The sequence below is a fragment of the Protopterus annectens genome, chromosome 7.part1 (assembly GCF_019279795.1).
Source record: "Protopterus annectens isolate FY-2018-M chromosome 7.part1, PAN1.0, whole genome shotgun sequence".
Lineage (NCBI taxonomy): Eukaryota > Metazoa > Chordata > Ceratodontiformes > Protopteridae > Protopterus > Protopterus annectens.
In genome coordinates this window covers 149,362,684-149,383,657 of record NC_056740.1, presented here as the reverse complement: position 1 = coordinate 149,383,657, position 20,974 = coordinate 149,362,684, and the positions used below count along the sequence as shown (strand labels likewise).

Below are 20,974 nucleotides of genomic sequence, written 5' to 3'. Positions count from 1 at the left end.
GTGTGCCTTGGGATAGAGAAGGCAATAGGACATTTCTGGTACATTCCCCACTATATACAGTCTCAGATGTGGCTACTATAAAACTAACATTGAGAGCCAAAAAATAATGTACTCACTTAAAAGTTCTATTCACATTGGATTTAATAAAAAATAACACACTATAAAATGTTTTTCACTACTGCAGATCCAGTAAGATAGGAAAGCCGTAATGCAGCATTTCTAAGTTCTTCAAGAGTAACCAGACAGAGTAACCCACATGAAGTAAGTCACCCCCATCTTCGGTATACTATATTTTGTTGAGCCAGAACTGTTCCAATCAAGTCACATAACTGCTCCCAACCCCCACCATGTCAGGCCATTGAATACTGACCTGGCTGTCCAATCCTAGCAGGAGAAGCATGATGAAGAAGAGGATTGCCCAGAATGTTGGCAATGGCATCAGAGTTACAGCTTTAGGATATGCAATGAAGGCCAATCCTGGGCCTAAACAAGGAAAAACATAAAATAAGGGTACAACAAATGTAATAAAAATAATGAATACCCATGTTTCAGCTTACTATTTAAGAATGAACAACTATGTTACTGGAAACATATAGTATTTCTCTATCCACAACACATGTTTTAATGTTCTGTAAAGCATTTTGTACTAAAAAATTAAAACAATAAGAAAACAGGATAGCAATGGAACAATTTGCACAAAATACACTCAAAGGATTCATAAGGTAAAATGCATATATCAGTGGTCTAAAACCCTGTAGTACTCCCTTCTACTGCAGTCTTGTGCTGTTTTTTACATCTTTTAAATGTAATAGAAAACACTTATTTTTAAACATTAAAATGCTTTTGCTGCCTAATTAAACAAAACAACAAGCATATATTAAAATACTTTATTTTAAACAGAATAATAACCTTTGTTTTAAGTTGTTGACAATAAAATTATTTTCAATGTGTGTCTAAGCCAAATCAATGGTTATCTTTTAAACCATGAAAGAACACTTAAAATGAAATACTGTTCTTTTCAAGCTAACAGTTACACCTTGATGCATTATTATACAGATTTAGCTAGAGCTACAGCTTCAAAAGGCTCTCCAAATGATAGTGACAAATTGCATTCCTTTAAGTGGCTTATTCTTTTTATATTATCTAATTCCATTCACACATTTTTAAATCAACACAGAGCATAATTATACATGATATTAACAACTGTCCTACAGGCAAAGCACCAAGACCGGATGGGTTACAATATGGAATGTAGTTTCACTTCTCAAAATACTTTGCACATTTATTTAATGAAGTACTGGATAAAAGATCAACAGGCAAATAATTATAAATGTCTTGGAAAGAAGCACACATTTCTTCTCTCCCATCTAAAGTAGAAATATACTTCCTTTACTTATTCATCAAGACCAATTTCGATTCTAAATTCAAATTAAAAGTTATCAACCAGCAGTGTGATCACTGGCTGTAGGTGATGGTCACTGTTACTGTGACACCCCCAAACCCATATACAAAATGGAAAAATGGGTGTTGATGCCAATGATGACAATTTCTGGAAAAAAGACTTTCTGCCTTTTTTTAATGGCTTGTTCTGTTAGCATGTCTCAATTTTGGTGAGTCTATCCTTTAGCAAAGTCAAGCAAACCCAGGTAGGTGCATTTTATGACTCTCAGAATGACCAAGTGACCTAAGGCTCCATACTGAAGCATTAAACTCTTTTCATGGTTAATGGGTATTCTGGTCTCCAGATCAAGGTGTGGGTTCAAATCTCACTTCTGATATATTCTTCTCAGACACCCCTCAGGAAATACCCTCAACCATAACTCCCCCTTCTATCACAAGGGAACAGGTCCACAATGCACTCAACAAAGCCAAGAACATTGCATCTATGGGAACTGATACTATCCCAGAGTACCTCCTGAATAGCATGAAATATGACCTAACAGAACCACTAGAATCGCTACTTAACCGTAGCCTCCAAACAAGCTTTCTGCTAAGCGAATGGAGACCCTCTGCACAAGGGTGGGACATCTATGAACTCGGGTAAGTACAGACCCATAAATCTAACCAGTCTCCTATGCAAAGCCATTGAAAAGAATTATTATGGCAATGATAAACAATGACATAAGAAACTTTCAGATACTGAATCGAACCCAGTTTGATTTCATAAAGGGCAGGTCATGCCTATTCAGCCTGGTGGACTTCTTTAAGGTCAACAAAGCAATGGCCAAAGTTAAAATGGTACATATTGCCTACCTCAACCTGGGCAAAACATTCAACATAATACCCACTCAGTCATTGTAGATTAGCTCACAAAATATGGTATAAACCCCTATATCATCCACTGGATAGCCAGCTGGTTCTAAGATAGGACTTAAGAAGTCAGGATAGACAAGTTTACCTATATCTACACTCAGTCTTGTACAGACTACCGAAAGGCAATCTATGACCGGCTTACAAGGCATCCTTGGACCCTGCTCTGATGAAACTTTTGCACAACCGCAAAATAAACAGCATTACAACTACTACATTCAAAGACCTAAATTCTGCCTGCAACGTGCATATGACATGTTACAGAAACAGATATGTATCTCAGAGAATTCCCATTCTCTGGAATAGGCTCCCCATCCATGTGAAAGAAAGTCTTTCCTTACCCTATTTAAGCATAACTTGGACCACTGGACAAAAGTCGTCCTCTATACAAATGTCTAAAACATGAAACTTGTGGATCCCATTTGGGTTGCATGACTAGGCATATAAAAGCCCTAGTTGTTGTTAGCCTAGTATACACCTATGAACAAAAAGAACAGTCATTTATGGAGTCCCACCCAGGGCTCATTTCTGGGACCACTCCTTTTCAGCATCTACTTCTCAGAAGTCAAGGCTAATGTCAAGTGTCTCGGGCTGAACAAGTTTGCAGATGTCTTCAAACTAAGAGCATTCATATTATCCTTCAATAACGCAAACATCATCCAAGAAGGACTGACACAGACCAATACCTGGTGACAAAAATCATGGTCTAAAACTCAATAATAAAAATGCATAACACTATCTTTCAGAAAGAAGACCACCCTGGGAAATTGCTGCATCGACAATACACCCTTAAGGGTTGAATTCGGGGTCAGGCACTTGAGAAGGCATATAGAAGTGAGTACAATGCTCTCTTTAGTATGTACCTGACCTGCACATGAAACAACTGGGGTGTCCACAGAGGTTCCTCACAAAAAGAATATATGGTGTACAAAACACGTCCTATATAGCCTGCCTCAAAGCCTTATCCTTAAAACTCCGCCTCTTACAGACTGCTGACAAGTGATCTATGCCTAGTCTACAAAGCATCCTCTGAACCATTCCTTATGGACCTGTTGCATATCTGCAAAACACTTCATCAGAAACACATTATCTAGGGAACTAAATCATATATGAATCATAATTAGGACAGGGTGGAGGGACAGGTATGTGTCTCAGAGACTATTACTTCTCTGGTACAGGTTTCTCATCCATGAGAAGCAGAGTTCTTCCCAGCACTTATTCAAGCAAAACTTGGATCACTGTATGGGGAATCATAAATTTAACCCTAGTCTGCCACCTTTGTCCCTATTAGGAAGAGGAAGCATGTAAGAGCAGTATCACAGCCTGTTCAATACATTTGAAAAGCATGGATAGACTTAAAAAGGTCATTTAGGGTCATTAGTTTAGCATCTACGAACCTATATCATCCCTATTATTTTCCAAAATGCTTTGAATAGTATACTCCTTCTCCAGTCTCATGCCTTATAACTGAGAACAGCCTGACCAAAAAGACTGACCACCCTTTACATTTAGCGCAAAGATTCTGGCAATAAGTTTGCCCATGGCCTTTTCCTGCCACAAAACTGACAGCAGCTTGAAGGATGATGTCTCACCAATGGCCCCTATTTCTCACAAAAGAATAAAAAAATTGTTGGTTTCCCTAAGTAGTGGGCATTCTCTAGATTCCCTCTAATAAACAGAAACTGGATACAGGAAATAAACAGAAGTCATGTACTCATCATAACTATGCATCTGAATTGTCCATTTTCATTCTTCCTCAATGAATGGGTCTCGAATTCAACCCTCGGGTCTAACTCACACACTTTTCTCTAGATTCTTGGATCCAACACTAGAGCTCCTCCCTTTACCCATAATGCCCCTGGCCACTGAATTACCTCAGAATAAGTTTGCTGATACCATGTAACCATCTATATATAAAGCACAATGATAATAATAGTAATAATATTACAGAGAAACAACATAGTAATAGATCAGGGGCTCAAACAGGAACTGTGGTTCCTAACAAAAAACCTCATCAGGTTACTCCCAAAGACATGGATAGGGAGAAAGGGGGACAGTGCATAACTTTTACATCTGATGTTGTCATTTTCATTAATTCCACAATGAATGTGACAGAGTCCCCAGCTACAACAACTTTGGGTGGCCCTCATGGAAGGATGTTCTGGAGAATTGCAGAACTAAATGCAGCCCTGTTTCTGGAGATGAGGTCCACCTTGTAATGAGCAATAAATATATGAGAATTAGACCAAGTGGCAGCTGTGCAAATATCATCAAAAGAAGCTCTAGCCCTAAAAACAGCTGACATACACACTGACATAGCTGAGTGTGCTTTTGGAGGTTTTGACAAGGTTAAAACTCTCAAAGAATAAATATAAGCAATACAATCTGTTGACCATTTGGCTACGGTAATTCTGGATACTGGTTTTCCCAATTTATTACTGGAAAAGGAAATAACCAATTGGTCAGTTTTTCTAAACTCTTTCATCCTATGAAAATGAAAATGAAGTTGCCTATGTACATGTAAAAAGTGAAGCATGCATTCTCCTTTGTTGTCAAATTTAGGAAAGAAAACTGGCAAATTGATTATTTGACTGATGTTTGTTTCAGATGCAATTCTGGGTAGAAAGGAAGGATTAGTACTTAAAGTAACCCTATCTTTATGGAAAATCAAATAAGGTGGTTTTGAAGAGAGTGCTTGGAGCTCAGAAACTTGCCTTGCGGAAGTTAAAGCCACAAGAAAGACTGTTTTCCAAGAAATAAATCTGAGATCTGACTTAGCTAAGGGCTCAAAGGGAGATTGTATTAAACTCTGTATAATAACATCCCAAGGTGGAGTGGAATCCTTTATCAGAGGTCTAGGTAAAACGGTACATTTATTGAATGCTTTACATAACTTGGATGAAGCTAAAGGGGAAGCATTATCTCTGAAGTGGTAGCTAGAGATTGCTGCTAGCTGAACTCTGATGATGGAAAAGCTACCACCACTTTGAAAAATCGATACAAAAAAAATCTAAAACAGCAGGGATTGGAGTAGTGAAAGGATCCAACTCTCTCTGTTGTACCCAAAAAGAAAATATCTTCCATTTATTCTTATAAATCTTCCTTGTAGAGGTTTTCTGAGATGAAAATAAAAATTAACGAACAGGAGAGGAAAGCCTGGAATGTCTAGCTATCATTGGAATTGGAGAAACCATGTGGTCAGTCTGAGACCTGTAAAGTCCAGATGAGTCATCCCTGACGGATGTGACAGTAGATTGATCTGGAATGGGGTCCAGTGTCCAAGGGAGGCGTAGTAGGAACCAAACTTGCCAAGGCCAGAAATGAGCAATGAGGATTACCCCGCTCTTCAAACATAGTGCTTTTTGAAAAAAAAATTGGGGATTAGAGACAGGGGTGGATAAACATATACAAGGCTGGAGGGCCAATTGTGGATTACAGCATCTCTCAGTAATTGCCCCTGAGGGGGAATTAGGGCAAAAAAACCTGCTGCACTTGTTGTTGAGGGGAAGAGGCAAATAGCTTGCAGCAAAGTTGATCCCATTTGTGGAAGATCATTTTTGCCACTGTATGAGGCATCAGGATAGTCCTGCTGAGCTTGTCAATTAGAACATTAGATTTCCCTGGTATATGCATTGCTACAAGAAAGAGGCTGGAAGAGATCGCACACTGCCAGACTCTCACTGCTTTTTGGCAAAGGGGGTAAAATCTGGTTCCACCTGTTGGTTCATGTACCATACCACTAGCATACTATCTGTTTGGATAGCAATTCTTCCGAGAGGAACAGAGCTCTGAAAGGCCTGCAATACTAACAGGACCGATCTCATCTCCAAGAAGTTTATAGACAACATGGTCTCTTCCGGGACCACATGCCTTGAACAGTCTGTCCCAAGAAATGCCCCGCACCCCCATCCCATTTGGGAGGAGTCCACTGTCAACATAGCATTTAGGGGAGGAAGGATAAAGGGATATCCCTGACAAACACTGTCAGATTGAATCCACCACAGTAGGGAGTCTTTGCAGACTTGAGATAGTTTTACAGGATGTCGCAAAAGTTGTCAAAGAATGGACCATTGTACTGCTACAGCCCACTGGAGGATTCTTGTGTGAAGACAAGTTGTAGATAAGAAGGTAATCACTGCAGCCATCGAGCCTAAAGCTTGAAGAGCCATTTTTGCTAAGGGAGAGGAGTAAGAAAGAATCTGTTTGACATGCAATCTCAAGGTAAGAATTCTGCTTTGTGGTAAAAGAGCGAGACGACTGAATGTATCTAGGCAAGCCTCTATAAACTCCAAGACTTGAAATGGCTGAAGATGGGACTTTGAAAGATTAACTGTGATCTGCAGGAATTGAGATAACTGGAGTAAATAATCCGTGGCTTTTACTAGGAGATGCCTATTTGGTGCGAGGAGAATCCAGTCATCTAGATAAGGAGGCACCCTGAATCTGTGCAGTCTGAGATGAGCTGCTACCAATGCCATGCATATGGTGAACACCATGTGGGTTGTGGTTAGATCGATGGGCTGGGCTCTGAATTGGTAATGACTGGCTCCCCGTTGGAACTGTAGGTATCTTCAACAGCAGCTCTCCATTTTGACGGGATAGTATGCATCTTGAAGATCAGTAGAGCACATCCAGTCATCCTTATGTAGAAGAGGCAGAACGGGCTGAACCATGACCATCCTGAACTTAGAGTTCTTTACAAATTGATTTAGATAACTGAGATCCAAAATAGGTCTCAGATCCTATTTTCTTTGGCACTAACAAAAACCTTGAGTAAATTCTGGATCCTCTTTGGTCTGGTGGAACCTCTTGGATGACCCTTTTGTCTAGCAGTTTTTGACTCTCTAGAGCTGCTAACTCTTGCTGATTGCGTGAGACATCGGGGAAATGTTTTCTTTTCATTGATGGAATTTGTAAAAAGGGAATGAAATATCATCTGGATATGATCCTTTGAACCCATGTATCTCTTGTGATGGCTGTCCAAACATCTGCATGCAAAGATAAACGCCCCATGACTGCCTCCAGAGAAGAACAATTGGGCAACCTTTCAGGAGCGCTGAAGGGGTCTATCTGAGAAAGAATCTCGAAACCCTTGGTTCTGCAGACCCCCTCTGCCACATGGCATTGTCTGTTATTTCCTCCTCTGCCTCTGGGAGAGAAATCTCTGCGTGAGTCTTGAAATTTCTGGAACCACATCTTCTTACCACCACGTTGATTTCTGGAAAAAGGTCTCTGCAGGGTAGAAAAACAGCTTCCCATGGCAAACAAGGTCTTTCCATCTTGCTCACTGTGGAACAGTGTTTCTTTAACAGTGGGTCCAAACAGAGAAGATCCATCAGAAGGAGCATTGATGAATGATGCTTCAAAGGGCTCTGGAAAATCACACAATCGCATCCAGGCATGTCTCCTGATGGTTATGACTAAACCTGCAGCCTGTGAGGAGCCTTCAGCTGCATGAGAGATTATAGACTCATGGACACATTCAGTATAAATTTTAGGGTGGCCAGTCGTGAAGAATATGCCTTCTCTTCCTCTGCTGACATGGGCCCAGGGGTAGACTTAGAGAGTTCCTTAATTAAGTCTCTCTGTAATATAGTACAGTGTGCCAAATAGCTAAGCGACAGTAAGGCAAAGGTCACTTAGGCATATGCATGCTTCCCGTATTTGTCCAATGCCCTAGATTCTCTATTAGGGGGATGAACAGAGGTGCATTGTTCAGCCAGCTTCTTTTTAGTGGCTGCCATAATAACCATGGCATCTATGGGATTCCTTTACTCCAAAACTATCTTTTGGTGCGCCAAGGATTTTATCTGGACACTGAGGAATATGTTCTATGGTATCCATCTCCTTCCATGCGTGGTGGGATACAAGATCTATAAGCTCATCCTTTGGAGGAGGGGGGTTACCAAGCATGTAGATGTGCCAGACCCAATTCCTCCTGGGAATGGGTTCTGGAGGATCAACCACCTTCCTCATGTAGGATTTCTAGAATGTTTCCAAAGGAGACATCTTCTGGTGGTGATCTTGGGGACTCTTCCCCTTCATCAAAATCGGTGTTTTCAGTTAAAGATTCCTGGCAGGAATGTAAGTGCTTTCTTTCTCACAATCTCTTCTAGGGAACCACTTCAGTGGGGTGCTCTGGAGAAGTATCAGAAGAGGCAGGGAGTTCCCTAACTGGAACTACCTGGAAGCTCTTATGGGCTGGCTGTCCCTGTGGACTAGGATGAAGATACTCCGAGAAAGGATCCGAAGGAAGAACAGGGATAAGATCCGAGCAAGTTAAATTCGAAAAAGCTCTTCGGTAAGAGAAAGCCATTGCCACTAACTCGAAGGCAGAGGGACTGGAAGAAGATGATGCCACTCTCACTAGAGCTGAAACTCTTGGATCAGATAAGCCCAGGTCTCCACTGGTCCTCCGCTCTGAGGGGGTAGTCAGAGCTGAGCTGTTCAGCTCCGGGGCTCTGAAAACTTTGGAGTCAAATTCATTCCCCTGGATCTGACACAGATGTTTTGGCTATGAGACTTCTCCTGCTCAAGGGGTGTTGGTGCCAAGCAGGTCAGGGAAGTAGCTGAAGTTGAAGATGAAGGCATCTACGGACTGATGCTTCTTCTCTTGGTGGTTTCGAATCTGATGGCTCCAAAGCAGCATATCAAATCAGAGAGGCTGAAATGATGGCATGTGAGGAAGGCTTAAGGCTCACAGATCTGATTGGCGGCGGAGTCCATAAAATCAAATGTTAGTTTTGATAACTATGTACAGATGATTAACAATTGCTAGTTTTTATAACCACGTACTCATGCTCTACTACCACTGTATAACTTGTTCTCTAATCTAGTATGGAAGTATGTAATGTATGTTCTTCTATTTTACAAGTGTACTTTGCTAAGTCTTACTATATAATATTACTTTTCGCTTATTTTTACAATGTAATATGGAGCTTTTCTCCCCGGGCCTCCAATAAATAAATAAATATGGGCAGGACAAAAATCACAACTAACTAAAGAAATCCAGTCTGAGTTTATCTTTCAAGGAAGAAATAAGTTGTGCCCAAGGCTTAATAATCAAAGTTGACAAAAAGTAGTTTCCAATAAACTGAGAAGACAAAAAGCTTGCAAAGATACACACATCATATCTTAAAACAGTGTCTGTCTCCTTGTCAAAGGAAAAAAAAAGATAAGTCACCCTTTGCATATCCCTCTGTTATTAGATTGGATTGAAAGTAAATGAATAAATGTCCTTAGTCATATACTTCAAGTTACTGGTTTCACACATCATAGAGCTTCCCTATTCATTCCACCCGTAAAAGACAGCTACTGCCATCTGAATATCTATCTGACAACCAGAATATAGTAACATATTTATCCTGTTGCTCACAAATGCATATTCAAAATATGCCTCACTTTCCCTGGCTTCTAAACTTAGCTACATGTATACACTTCTGATATGTGATTGTGAGAAAAAAGAAAAAATATCACAGTTATGTATTCCAGCCTGTTGCTTATAGACAGAACACTACCCTGACAAAAGCTATAGTGATGCTGAGTGCATGCTTGTTTGGTATGATTATGTGAAAAGTTAAAGAAATAATGACTATACCGTCACAGCCCCACAAAGCCATACTGACCTTCTTTGCATAGTACCTCTGAGATTTAATTGCTAGAAAAATTAGAGAAATAATTACCACACTTTCCTCAGTCCCAACCAAGTTATACTGACTTCTATGCACACTTCTGAGATTTGACTGCAAAGAGAATATAAGAAATAATAATCTCACTGTTCCCAGCGCCTATCCCTGATACATGCACACACACAAAACTCTATAGCAACCAGTGTGCACACTTCTGAGCAGGGCCAGTTGTAGGACAGGTGGGTGCAGAGCAGAAGCCTTCAATAAGCCTGTATCGTACTACACAGGCTTACAACCTGAGTTGTGACACTGCCAGGATCTACATGCTCTGTCATGCATTTTATGTCTTAGTTTTGAAAGATCATCTCCAGGTTCATGAAGCTTGTGCCAGGTGCAGGCGTGGTGTCGGCGTTCTAACACCAAAGATGTCCGCCGAGCAATTCAGGTACGAGCCGTTCCCACGTGCACTACCAGCGTACGCTATGCCCGCAAAACTCCTGAGCCTTGTATGCTAATTACTGCATTTGCAGCAGTGTAGCATGCAAATGAAGGTATGTAGCAATTCAGGAAGTGTTGTAGGTGTAGTGTAAGCATGCATAAATGTAAACCGTAAAAAAACGGTTTACATTTTTGCAAACATAAAATCGGAGCCATGACAGCCGACCAAACACATGTATTATATTGTTAATATATGCTAATGGCTAAATATATAGCCATTGGCATAAAAAAATATACAAAATATAAAATTAACATTTAATATATAAAGTCGCACTATCGCAACGTGGAAGTGCCGGGCAGCGGTGCACAAAGGGGATCGTAAGAAATATATAAAAATATAGAATAAAACCGCAGTGAAACACATATCACAATTTCCCCATAATAGTCAATGGCAGGCATGCCACACCATACTCATGGTGCAAGGGTTGCTAAGGGTCAGTGACAGTGTTATGCGCAGTAGCTAGGAATTAGTAGGCAATGCCATGCAAATGAGAGGAGTAATAGTGAATCGCAGATTCCCCACTGGTGTAAGGATGCACCTCACAGCGTAGCATTATAACACCGAGGGGAGTACCTGAGATAAAGATGACATCAAGAGAGGGGTGTGTCGCCATTGCTGTAAGCACATTGGAGCATTGCTAAACTGGTCTGCCCCTAGCAAGGCAAAGCTGCAGGAAAGGGGTGTGTCGAATTGCTCATAGCTATGCTTAGCTGAGAGTACACAAGGTAACCGAGTATGCATGTGAATGGAGATGAAAACACGCGTAAACCCAGTAAACGGGTATGCACAGTGCGCACTGCAGCTGAAATAGGAAAGATATAGGAAAGAAATAAGGAAATGCTGCAGCAGTGAAACTGGAGTACAAACGACTAATTAACACCTAGGAGCCTACAGTGGGCCACTGACAACAGCTAACAAGGCTGCAAGCAGCTACCTACAGAACAGGGAAAGGGAGGGGCTGTACTGCAAAGAAAACAGAAAAGTGTCAAGGCAGTACAAAGGCGATATGCAGTATATCAGCTACAAGGCACATTTTGCCATGACTGGGTAGGGAAAGTATAAAACAAGAAAGATGGCAGATGGATGCATGCCTGATAATGGGAGGGGCTCCAGGTTTAAAAGTGAATTAAATTGCAACAGATTAATCAAGGCAGGCAAGCAGATCTCCACAGTAAAGGCGCCACACATGCAGTACTCATTGCAAAACCCATAATTAAGACACGCAGCAGCTGAAATAGCTCATACACACCCACTTACATCAGCAGCATCCATAGCACAATACTATAAAGTGTGAAAGCACCTCTCACACATTTGTGTATTCCCATACACTCTGCACCAGTGGTGTATACAACTGGGAACTTTTATTATGTACATGTTAGGGGCTGCCATACCTTTGATCCACCAGCATGTGTTGGAGACTGAAGGTGGTGTGGAGGATGTTGCACAGGACCACTGCAGGCACCAGAGGAGGAGGAGAGTGTTCAGACCCAGGGTAACCTACCAGGGGCTACATGATTGGAGATAGTAGAGCGTTACAAGGTGGACAGGGACACCCTACAGCAACTTGTGGAGCTGTGCCAGCCACGGCTCAAGAGTCCGAACAAACAGAGGGGTAACCATCTCAGTGGATACGAAGGTATGTGTAAGCCCGAGAATACTAGCTACAGGTACCTTTCCAAGACCAACTGGGGATATCATTGGTATCTCACATGCATCAGCATCCACGATACTACACCAGTTCCTGGATGCCATGTTAACACATGCCAATGAGCACATATCCATCCCCCGAACCCAGGAGGAGTTGGCCAGCAATATGCATCTTTTCCACCGTGTGGCAGAATACCCAGAGGTACTGGGTGCAATAGACTGCACATATACACATCAAGTCACCACCGGTGAGCAGGGAAGGTGCTACATAAACTGCAAGGGATATCCCTCCATCAACTGCCAGGTCGTGTGCAATGCCCAGGGCATTATCATGGATGTGTGAGCTGGCAGCCCTGGAAGCTATCACAACTCCATCTGGCATGCCGCACAGCTGTATCAGTTATTTGCCGGGGGGGACATCCCAAATGGTCACCTGGTGGGGGATGCTGGCTATGCACTGGAACCATGGATGATGACTCCCATCAGAAATGCACACACACCCATGCAGGAACTCCATAATGAGGCACACACACAAACCAGAATCATCAGCATATTTTGTGCTATATTTCACTGGCACAGTGCAAATCTGTGTGTCACCAAGAAGATCCTTGACATAGCCAAAGAAGGCTTTGTGGTTATCTTTCGAATCCTTGCGTATTCTCCTGCTGATGTTAGACTTGGATGATGTCATGAGGGACCTACGTATCATACTAATAGTGGTCACAGATGTCTGCCCTTCTTGGGATTTGCTGTGTGTCTGGAACACTGTCCTACTTCTGTAGTATAGCCTGTTTATTGCAGAGGTCCACCAGACTGGTGTACTTGTCTAGGAGGAGTGAGTCTTGATTTACCAGTGATGGCACGATCCATACATCCGTGTAGGTGCTTATAGACTGCATCTGTAAATTTGTCTGCATCTTGAGCAGTGTTTCCCCTTAGCGTGGGGGCTGTGAAACCCCCCCACCCCTGTCACTAATAGTGTAAATTTAGCTGTAGGAAAGGTATACACTGTTTATTCACATATTATGGCTGTGATGGCCTGCATGTAAGAGGTTCACAGATAGCCTACTACCTATCTGCCCAAGGGCAATTAGAAGCATAGCAACAGTGTGTTGGCTTTACAGCACCATTGATGAAGTAACTGAGCCTCTGTCAAGCATAGCCAATGAAGCAATTCCAGGCAGAGTTGCTGGAAACTGGTGAAGACTGGGGTTGTGCAGGGTGATAGGGGAACTTAGTAATCTAAAGAGGGCATGTTAATGTGGCAATTCAACACCACTCAATTCCCCCAACACATCCTGCAGCTATCAAACTGGACAGGCTCCCCCACCCCATGGCTGTATGGTTCTGAGACACATGATACCAGGGGGTGTATAGTCTGTTACGCATTCACACAACAAGGTTTCCCTTGAAGTGTGTCAGTGAGGGGCTATGCCTAATGTAGTTAGGAATGTAATGTATTGTCTCACAGTACATTTGTTATATGTTGTTATTTCAAGAGTACGTGAAGCTCAGTGAGTTTGGGGGCTCACGCCCTTTGCTTAGCCAAGCTAACACATAGAAATCATCTAAATAGGAAATAGGCGGATGCAATGTTAATGTCAACAGTGTAATGGTTACAGCATCCGCACAGTATCTGTGCATTCAAGGATACAATTCCGATAATGGCAGGGATGTTTATCATGTGCAAAAGTATACCTTAACCACAGCTTGCATATATAGGTAGTAATTGTTTGTATAATAAACATTCAAATCACCCATATACACCCATGGGTGCAGGAGAGTACAGTCAACAGAGAATGTAAAGTTATGTCAGCACATAGTGAGATGTTACGTCACTGACATGTATATATACAGAGTACTTAGCGGATGTGGCCTTGTTTGCGCGCACAGGTTATACGTTACAAAGTTTGTTTAACTGTGTTTAACCTCTGCTATAATGTCACACAAACACTTTTAAACATGCTTACAACTGCTTAAATGAGCCTTATTCTGCAGTAAATAACATTCATAAAGCATCGCAGGTGTCGAAGCCTGGACCATGCACATAATAGTCATGGGACGTCCTACCACTAAGCCATCCAAGGTGTACACATGTTTCGTGGTCTTGAGACTACATCTTATACCATATGCATTTCACTGTAATGATCACAAATGGGACAGTGACTTTGTGTACATATGTACAGTACATTGTAGTGTACTGTAGTTTGTGAACCAACACATTCCAGTCTAAAAATGTATTACTGTTACAAACTAATATGAAAAAAATATATATATATATATATTTTTTTTATTATAATTAGCTTTTGTAATACTTGCTGTTTTATAATATCTGTAATAACTTCTGTTTTAACTATGTATGATTTCTTGGAGCTTTTCTCCCCGGGCCTCTACTGAAAATGGACATGTATCCAGCTAGACTAGCCCGGTCAACAAATGTAAAATAAAATAAATAAATAATAAATAATATATATATATATATATATATATATATATATATATATGTGTGTGTGTGTGTGTGTGTATATATGTGTATATATATATATATATATATATATATATGTATCTATAGATATATATATATATATATATATATATATATATATATGTATCTATCTATATAGATATATATATATATATATATATATATATATATATATATATATATTAGACAGTTACATCAATAGCCATATATATAAACATCTATGAACACACTTTGTGACACAGAAGCACTCCAAAGGAATTGAAGTGAGCACAAAACACATGCAGCTTTGGTATTATAATAATTAATATTAACCTAATTCACCATAGAAGGGGTGTTCTTTATGAGAAGATTGGGGTGGGGGAGGAATGATGGGTAATGCAATCATGCATTAAGGAGGGCCTCTGTCGGTTGTCCTATAAGTGAACTGGAGGGGCATACATGGAGTATGGGGACAATATAAAAAGGACACAAAGAAAGAACCTTAATCATTCATAATACACTCTGTCATGTCACATTGCAACACCTACTTTCACAAACATATGAACATTAACATGTATCAGACATATGTACACCAACTGACTGTCACATTTGTTTTCAGTAGTGAGGAATGTCTGTAGTACAATGCAAATTCTAAACACCATAACATTCGTACATATCTCAGATGCCTTAGTGGTAAAGTCAGTGACTGTGGTGTTCATGTTCCCGGGTTCAAGACCTGCAAGGGCTGTTAGGTTATTTTGAGGGCCAGAATAAGGACTTTTGGATGCAAGTGGGTTAAAGCACTCTTAAGCAGTTGAAAGCGGGTTTCCACGAGTTTGCGCGATGGTAAGTGGTGCTGAAACACAGTAAACAGAGAAGTGCTTCACACGTTTGACCTTTGCTTGACGTCGCGCAGACCACGGGCAAACCTGTTCACAACCACGTAAATGTGCGTTATTCACACTTTCCCTTCTAGTGCCTACTCTGAGAGGTAAAATAACACCTTCTAGGAGTAGAACCCGCAACCATGTACTCCAGCCTCAGAGTAACCTAACATTAAGCTACCTAGGATGTACCTATCCCAGTCGTGTATGCAGACAGGTTAAAATACAAAAGGGAGGAATGTGTTGAAATAGGACAACCTGCCATGTACCCATTTAAAGGTGTATGCTTATATATATATATATATATATATATATATATAGAGAGAGAGAGAGAGAGGGAGATACATAGAGACATGCCGATATATGCAGGTCTATATATATATGTAGACTATAAAAACATCTACACATCTATGGAGGTATAGATACACGTATGCAATAAAGTATATATCTATATACCTACACACACACACACACACACACACACACACACACACACACACACACACACACACACACACACATATATGTATACACACACACACACACACACATATATATATATATATATATATATATATATATATATATATATATATATATATATATATATACACACACACATACACACACACATACATACATGTCTGTAAACAGCATCCAAAGTGATCATATCTGAGTATAACATGGACCATAGCAATCACACCCCCCCAAACAATATGAACATAACATATGAAGAGTATATGCCAATACACTATTACAAATATGTTCTATGGACACAGTCACCAACACAACTGCAATGACTGCAAATATCCATGACAGAATTACACAGACAGTTTTCATTTTGCAAATCTTTATTACATTCCAATGTATTGGCAAAAGGATTCAAGGACTAACAGTACCTGCATGCTATACAGGAAGCATTTAATAGTGCCTTAATGAATCAGCCTGCAGTTACCACAGTAATAGTCCACTAAGGGATAGGTGTTCACATAGGGAAAGAACACCCACACACATATAGATTTATTCAAGGCGTTCCTACACACCTGCATGTGCTATGTACACCCACCAACATCTACCCCACAACTGAAATAATTACATCAATACATACTGTCATACCATAACCAATTATGCAACTACTGTACAACATCTGCTGAGACCTTAACATACCTGGACACAGACATACTATCATGGCCCTATGTGAAATAGTTGCCATTATATAATTGATCAGCTGCTGATGTAACAGGGTTTGTATGAACTAATCCCGTTTCAGAGGGTTGAAATGTTCGTACACCAGGAAGTTTTACCAAGTACTGCTTATTAGCAAAGTATGATACACAGTAACACCAAACTAAATATGTCTGGTAGGCACACTGTAAACCCCCTAACATTATATGCATAGCTATACAGCCTTAAGCTGGTCAAACAACCTGGCCAGACTGAAACATATGCAGAAGTATTAGGTACAGTCAAACCCTGCACAAGTAGCAATGTTCAGAAATATGAGAGCAGTACTCACATTTAGACAAACTCCTCTAAGTATTACACACAATATATTACTGTTCTTCTCCATACAGCTGTTGCAATAAATTCCAAATAAAACTTCCATGCTGTCTTCCTCACAAGTAAGGCAAAGGGACAATGCCCAAGTGGAATACTCTATTATACTCCACTGCAGCCATGGTACTGGCTAAGGCAGTAGCAGCGCAGCTAATGTACATGTAATTAGCTACTTAGGAACACCAATTGGTCCTCGGGATAGCACATGTTATTGATCTGTAACTATAAAAGGTTGCCTTGCCACACATTCAGACCATCTGTATCTACCTGTAGGACAGAACAAAACACTGAAAGACGAACCGAAAACGAGTATTACACCAGTTAATAACACCTCCGATTACTAAGATGGTATGTATACCATGTAGTATGTCTGTGTATGTAGTATCTGTACTGTAAGAATACAGGGTAAACAATGCATATAGTGGAAATAGCTATCTTGTAGCAATGTATTGTTGATTAGTAGTAATGCTTGTAGTATTCTATGTGTGTACTGCTGTAGGTCACACGACACACTCCACATACACCACAAGGGATGATATGGGCTTGGAACCCACCAATTCGCTTCCAGCTACTGTCAGTGTCAGGATTGGTCCAACAAGTATATGCTATAACAGGGGATAGTATATGTCGATATATTGTAACAATTGACATATGTATGGGTGCATAAGTAAGATGAACATGTTAAAGGTGGGCTTATATTGCAAAGATGGTGTGCATTGTGGGATATTGTGCCAATAACTGTGTAATGTACTTCTAGGCAGATCTGTATTGTATTCTACATAGCAGTTCTGTTATGTTATGCAAACAGTAGTTATGTCTATTGGCAACTACAATACTCAATGACAGGATACATAGCATTAGTATTCATCTGACAAGTTAGCAGCATGATAGCAAAGATAATTGGAAGAGCCAGGTAACTATCCATGCACATAACACATGTAATATCCACCTCTCTACTATCGTTTGCAAGCAATAACAGCTGTGCATGTGTACTTGTTATGCAAATGTGTAGTGACCCTTGTTACAGTGCTGGGCCAAATGGCTATGTGCACACCTACATAGAGTGGATATTGAGAGTACAGACACACTGGTTGAACTATCAGGTTTGGGTAGCCCAACCTCTCATTGCCAACCTAACAGCCGCCTGCACATACTGCAGGTAAGGTAGTGCACAGCACTGGTAATGAAACAGGTTGCATATCATCTTAAACTCCAGTATAACATCTGCAGTAGGAGTGTAAGATGTAGGAGACAGCTGCCCATGTGTAATAGCTGCATCATAGGTGATGGCTCACATTATCTGATTATATCCTGATCATATTGATAGTGGTATCAGAGCCTATTGATACATGACTCTGTCTGGAGAGTGGGTGTTTGTGCCCAACAGAGCTCATGGTCCTGGTGGATATGTCAGTATATACACAGAGAAGGAAACAGACCTGTAGACACTTGCATCATCTGTAATCAACTAACAGGATGTGATGTGCTTCTCAGAGGAGGATTGCTGCTAAAGGTAGCTACAATGTTTCCGTAATAGCCAGTGCTGTCACGTCCATAACAGAAATATGTACATGTGAGAATCACTGTCTAAAACATCTTCATAGGCAATACATAAACTAAATACGGTACTTGGTGCTTGCAGTACTGACTGCTCATACAGGCATGTCCACTAGTCAGCTACTGGTGTTTCCTAATGTCAGCTTTCTGTATGTGGCCATCCTGGGGGAATGTAATCTCTATGCCATGTACACTTCCAGACCCACCTAACACCACGCCCCAAACATTGTTTGGGATGCAGCTACAGCAGTAAGCTGGAAGGCAGTCCAGTCTACAGCCAAGACTGGACTGGACATTCATGAGGTGTAGGTTAACACATGCAGCTCATCAACATAACCAACACAGACCCTTACCAGAATACAATAAGGACACCCACACACACTACCGGACATCATACACATTCACAGACGTGTCTAAGTATCTGGCCAAACAAGTGACCTCCCAAGCAGGATGAGAAAGACACCCAAATACACAAACTATATGACATAGTTTGCATAATTGTGCCACACCTCTGAACACATGACTGGAAACATGCCCAACAGTACTCATTTGTGAATGCAAACTCTAGCACAATGGTACACAACAACCTATATGAGGGCATACATACTGTCAGCTGCCTGTCTCCATGATTAGCCACATACTTATACACTCAGACCACCTTTTGAACTATACACATGGCTCTCGCATATTCCATGTTTTGTGCAGGACCTGTGATGCAGTAGCCTAGACTGCATGGAAACACATGTAAGAATTGTCAGGTCTTGCAGCCCATGCAGGTATGTCATTCTGCCATTGGCCGGAATGATACTGCAGTACAGGGACAAAGGGATTGTATTCCACAATTGTCTAGTGTAGTGGTGCATGTCACAGGGTATCCAGTATCTGTCATCTTGGGAAAACATGGTTGACAGACCATGATGCTTTACCAGACAGGGCCTGCACCTGTCACCCCTGGGAATCTGGATATTGCCTAGGGCTCATGCTTCCCCTATAGTGCCTTCATCATGCACGGTTCAAGTGAGGGTCCACTGCTGTTACAGGGACAGCTAAGCAATAAACTGTGAGTCTCGCTACACAATGATACATGTCAGAAACGCTATACGGACACACATATGTAAATCCCTAACATGGAGAACATGTCTGTACAGTGGCTGAGACATGTTTCAACGCTCCGGAGAGCACACCTGCATGACCATGTTATAACACATATCTCACCTCTTGCCCATTACCCTTTTTTGGAACACACGGGCCGCAGGTGTGTCCATATTCCTGAAGAATATGCACACCCCCATGTTAATTGCACTTGCATAACATCAGATGCATTATGCTGAGCAACTACCTTTGTGCCACAGTGGAATTCAAAATGCACCTTGAGATAGATCACCCACCAGGCCGTGGACTTCCTAACTGTCATAATGTGCTATAATGGGGAAGATTAGGTCTGAGACAGAACTATAATAATGGCTACTCTCAACTATTCCAGTATGAACTGGGAAGACTCCTCATGTACCAACACCTGCGCTCAACGCATGTTGGTTTCCATCGACCCCACTAACCTGGATCACAGTATTCACACAAACAGGGCTAACAGTATGCTACACATAGTTAGTCTGCAATGCCAATGTTATGTCTCCTAAGAGCAGAGTGGTGAGTGCCATGGCACCCATGCAGATGGACAATGCATGTGCAAACGCTGAATCCTACACAAATGAACGTTAAGCAGTCACATATGTCCAGTGATTGTGCCATTGAAACAGAATCTAGGATTCAACCCAACACATACAAGTAGGAAAACTAGGGGTACCATGCGTTAAACTGTACCACAGAAGGTAGTAACTGTTGAAAGAGTGAACACACATGAGTGTAGGTGATCCCTGGTCAGCCTCAGTAAGATGCATATACACCATATAAAAACCACGCAAAGCTACTGTGAAACTAATCAGCCACATATTATGAGGCCAAGCACAGAGCATTCTATAGCTGTGTCATTAATCGTAATAGCAACGACAAGACCTGCCGTACTGCACAGCACTATGGCATGGGAAGTACTGCACCTACAGAAATAGCACCCGTTCATCCAGATAGGGTCACAGAGAACCTAAACCCACTCCCACCCCCCACCCCCAACAGGTACACTTAGTAATATATCCATGTACACTACAGGGCCCCTGTACTAACGACTATGAAGGAACAAGCTGCACTCTCTAAATCCATGCATACAGCTTACATGGGATCTGTCAACATCCCAGGGTGTATCCTACACAAATGTAAGAACATTCAGCTATCCACATACACATCATGTTCAATCATAGCTCCATGTCAGGCGGTGTAAACACCGAATGGTGCACAGCAACAGTTATCACACCCCACAAAGGGGGAGACACCATTGATAATGGGACATAGTGCACAACTACCCTGCTGAGTCTGG

General features: G+C 41.2%; 1 protein-coding gene across 1 annotated transcript in view; it reads right to left on the bottom strand.

The window, feature by feature from the left end:
• Positions 1–316: 316 nt before the first annotated feature.
• LOC122807560 (sodium- and chloride-dependent taurine transporter-like) overlaps positions 317–20,974 on the bottom strand; it is a 1,880,476-nt gene continuing 1,859,818 nt past the window's right edge. Inside the window, exon 16 of the mRNA XM_044078473.1 lies at positions 317–483. Coding sequence (XP_043934408.1) covers positions 317–483 — 167 coding nt within the window. The remainder of the gene's footprint in view (positions 484–20,974) is intronic.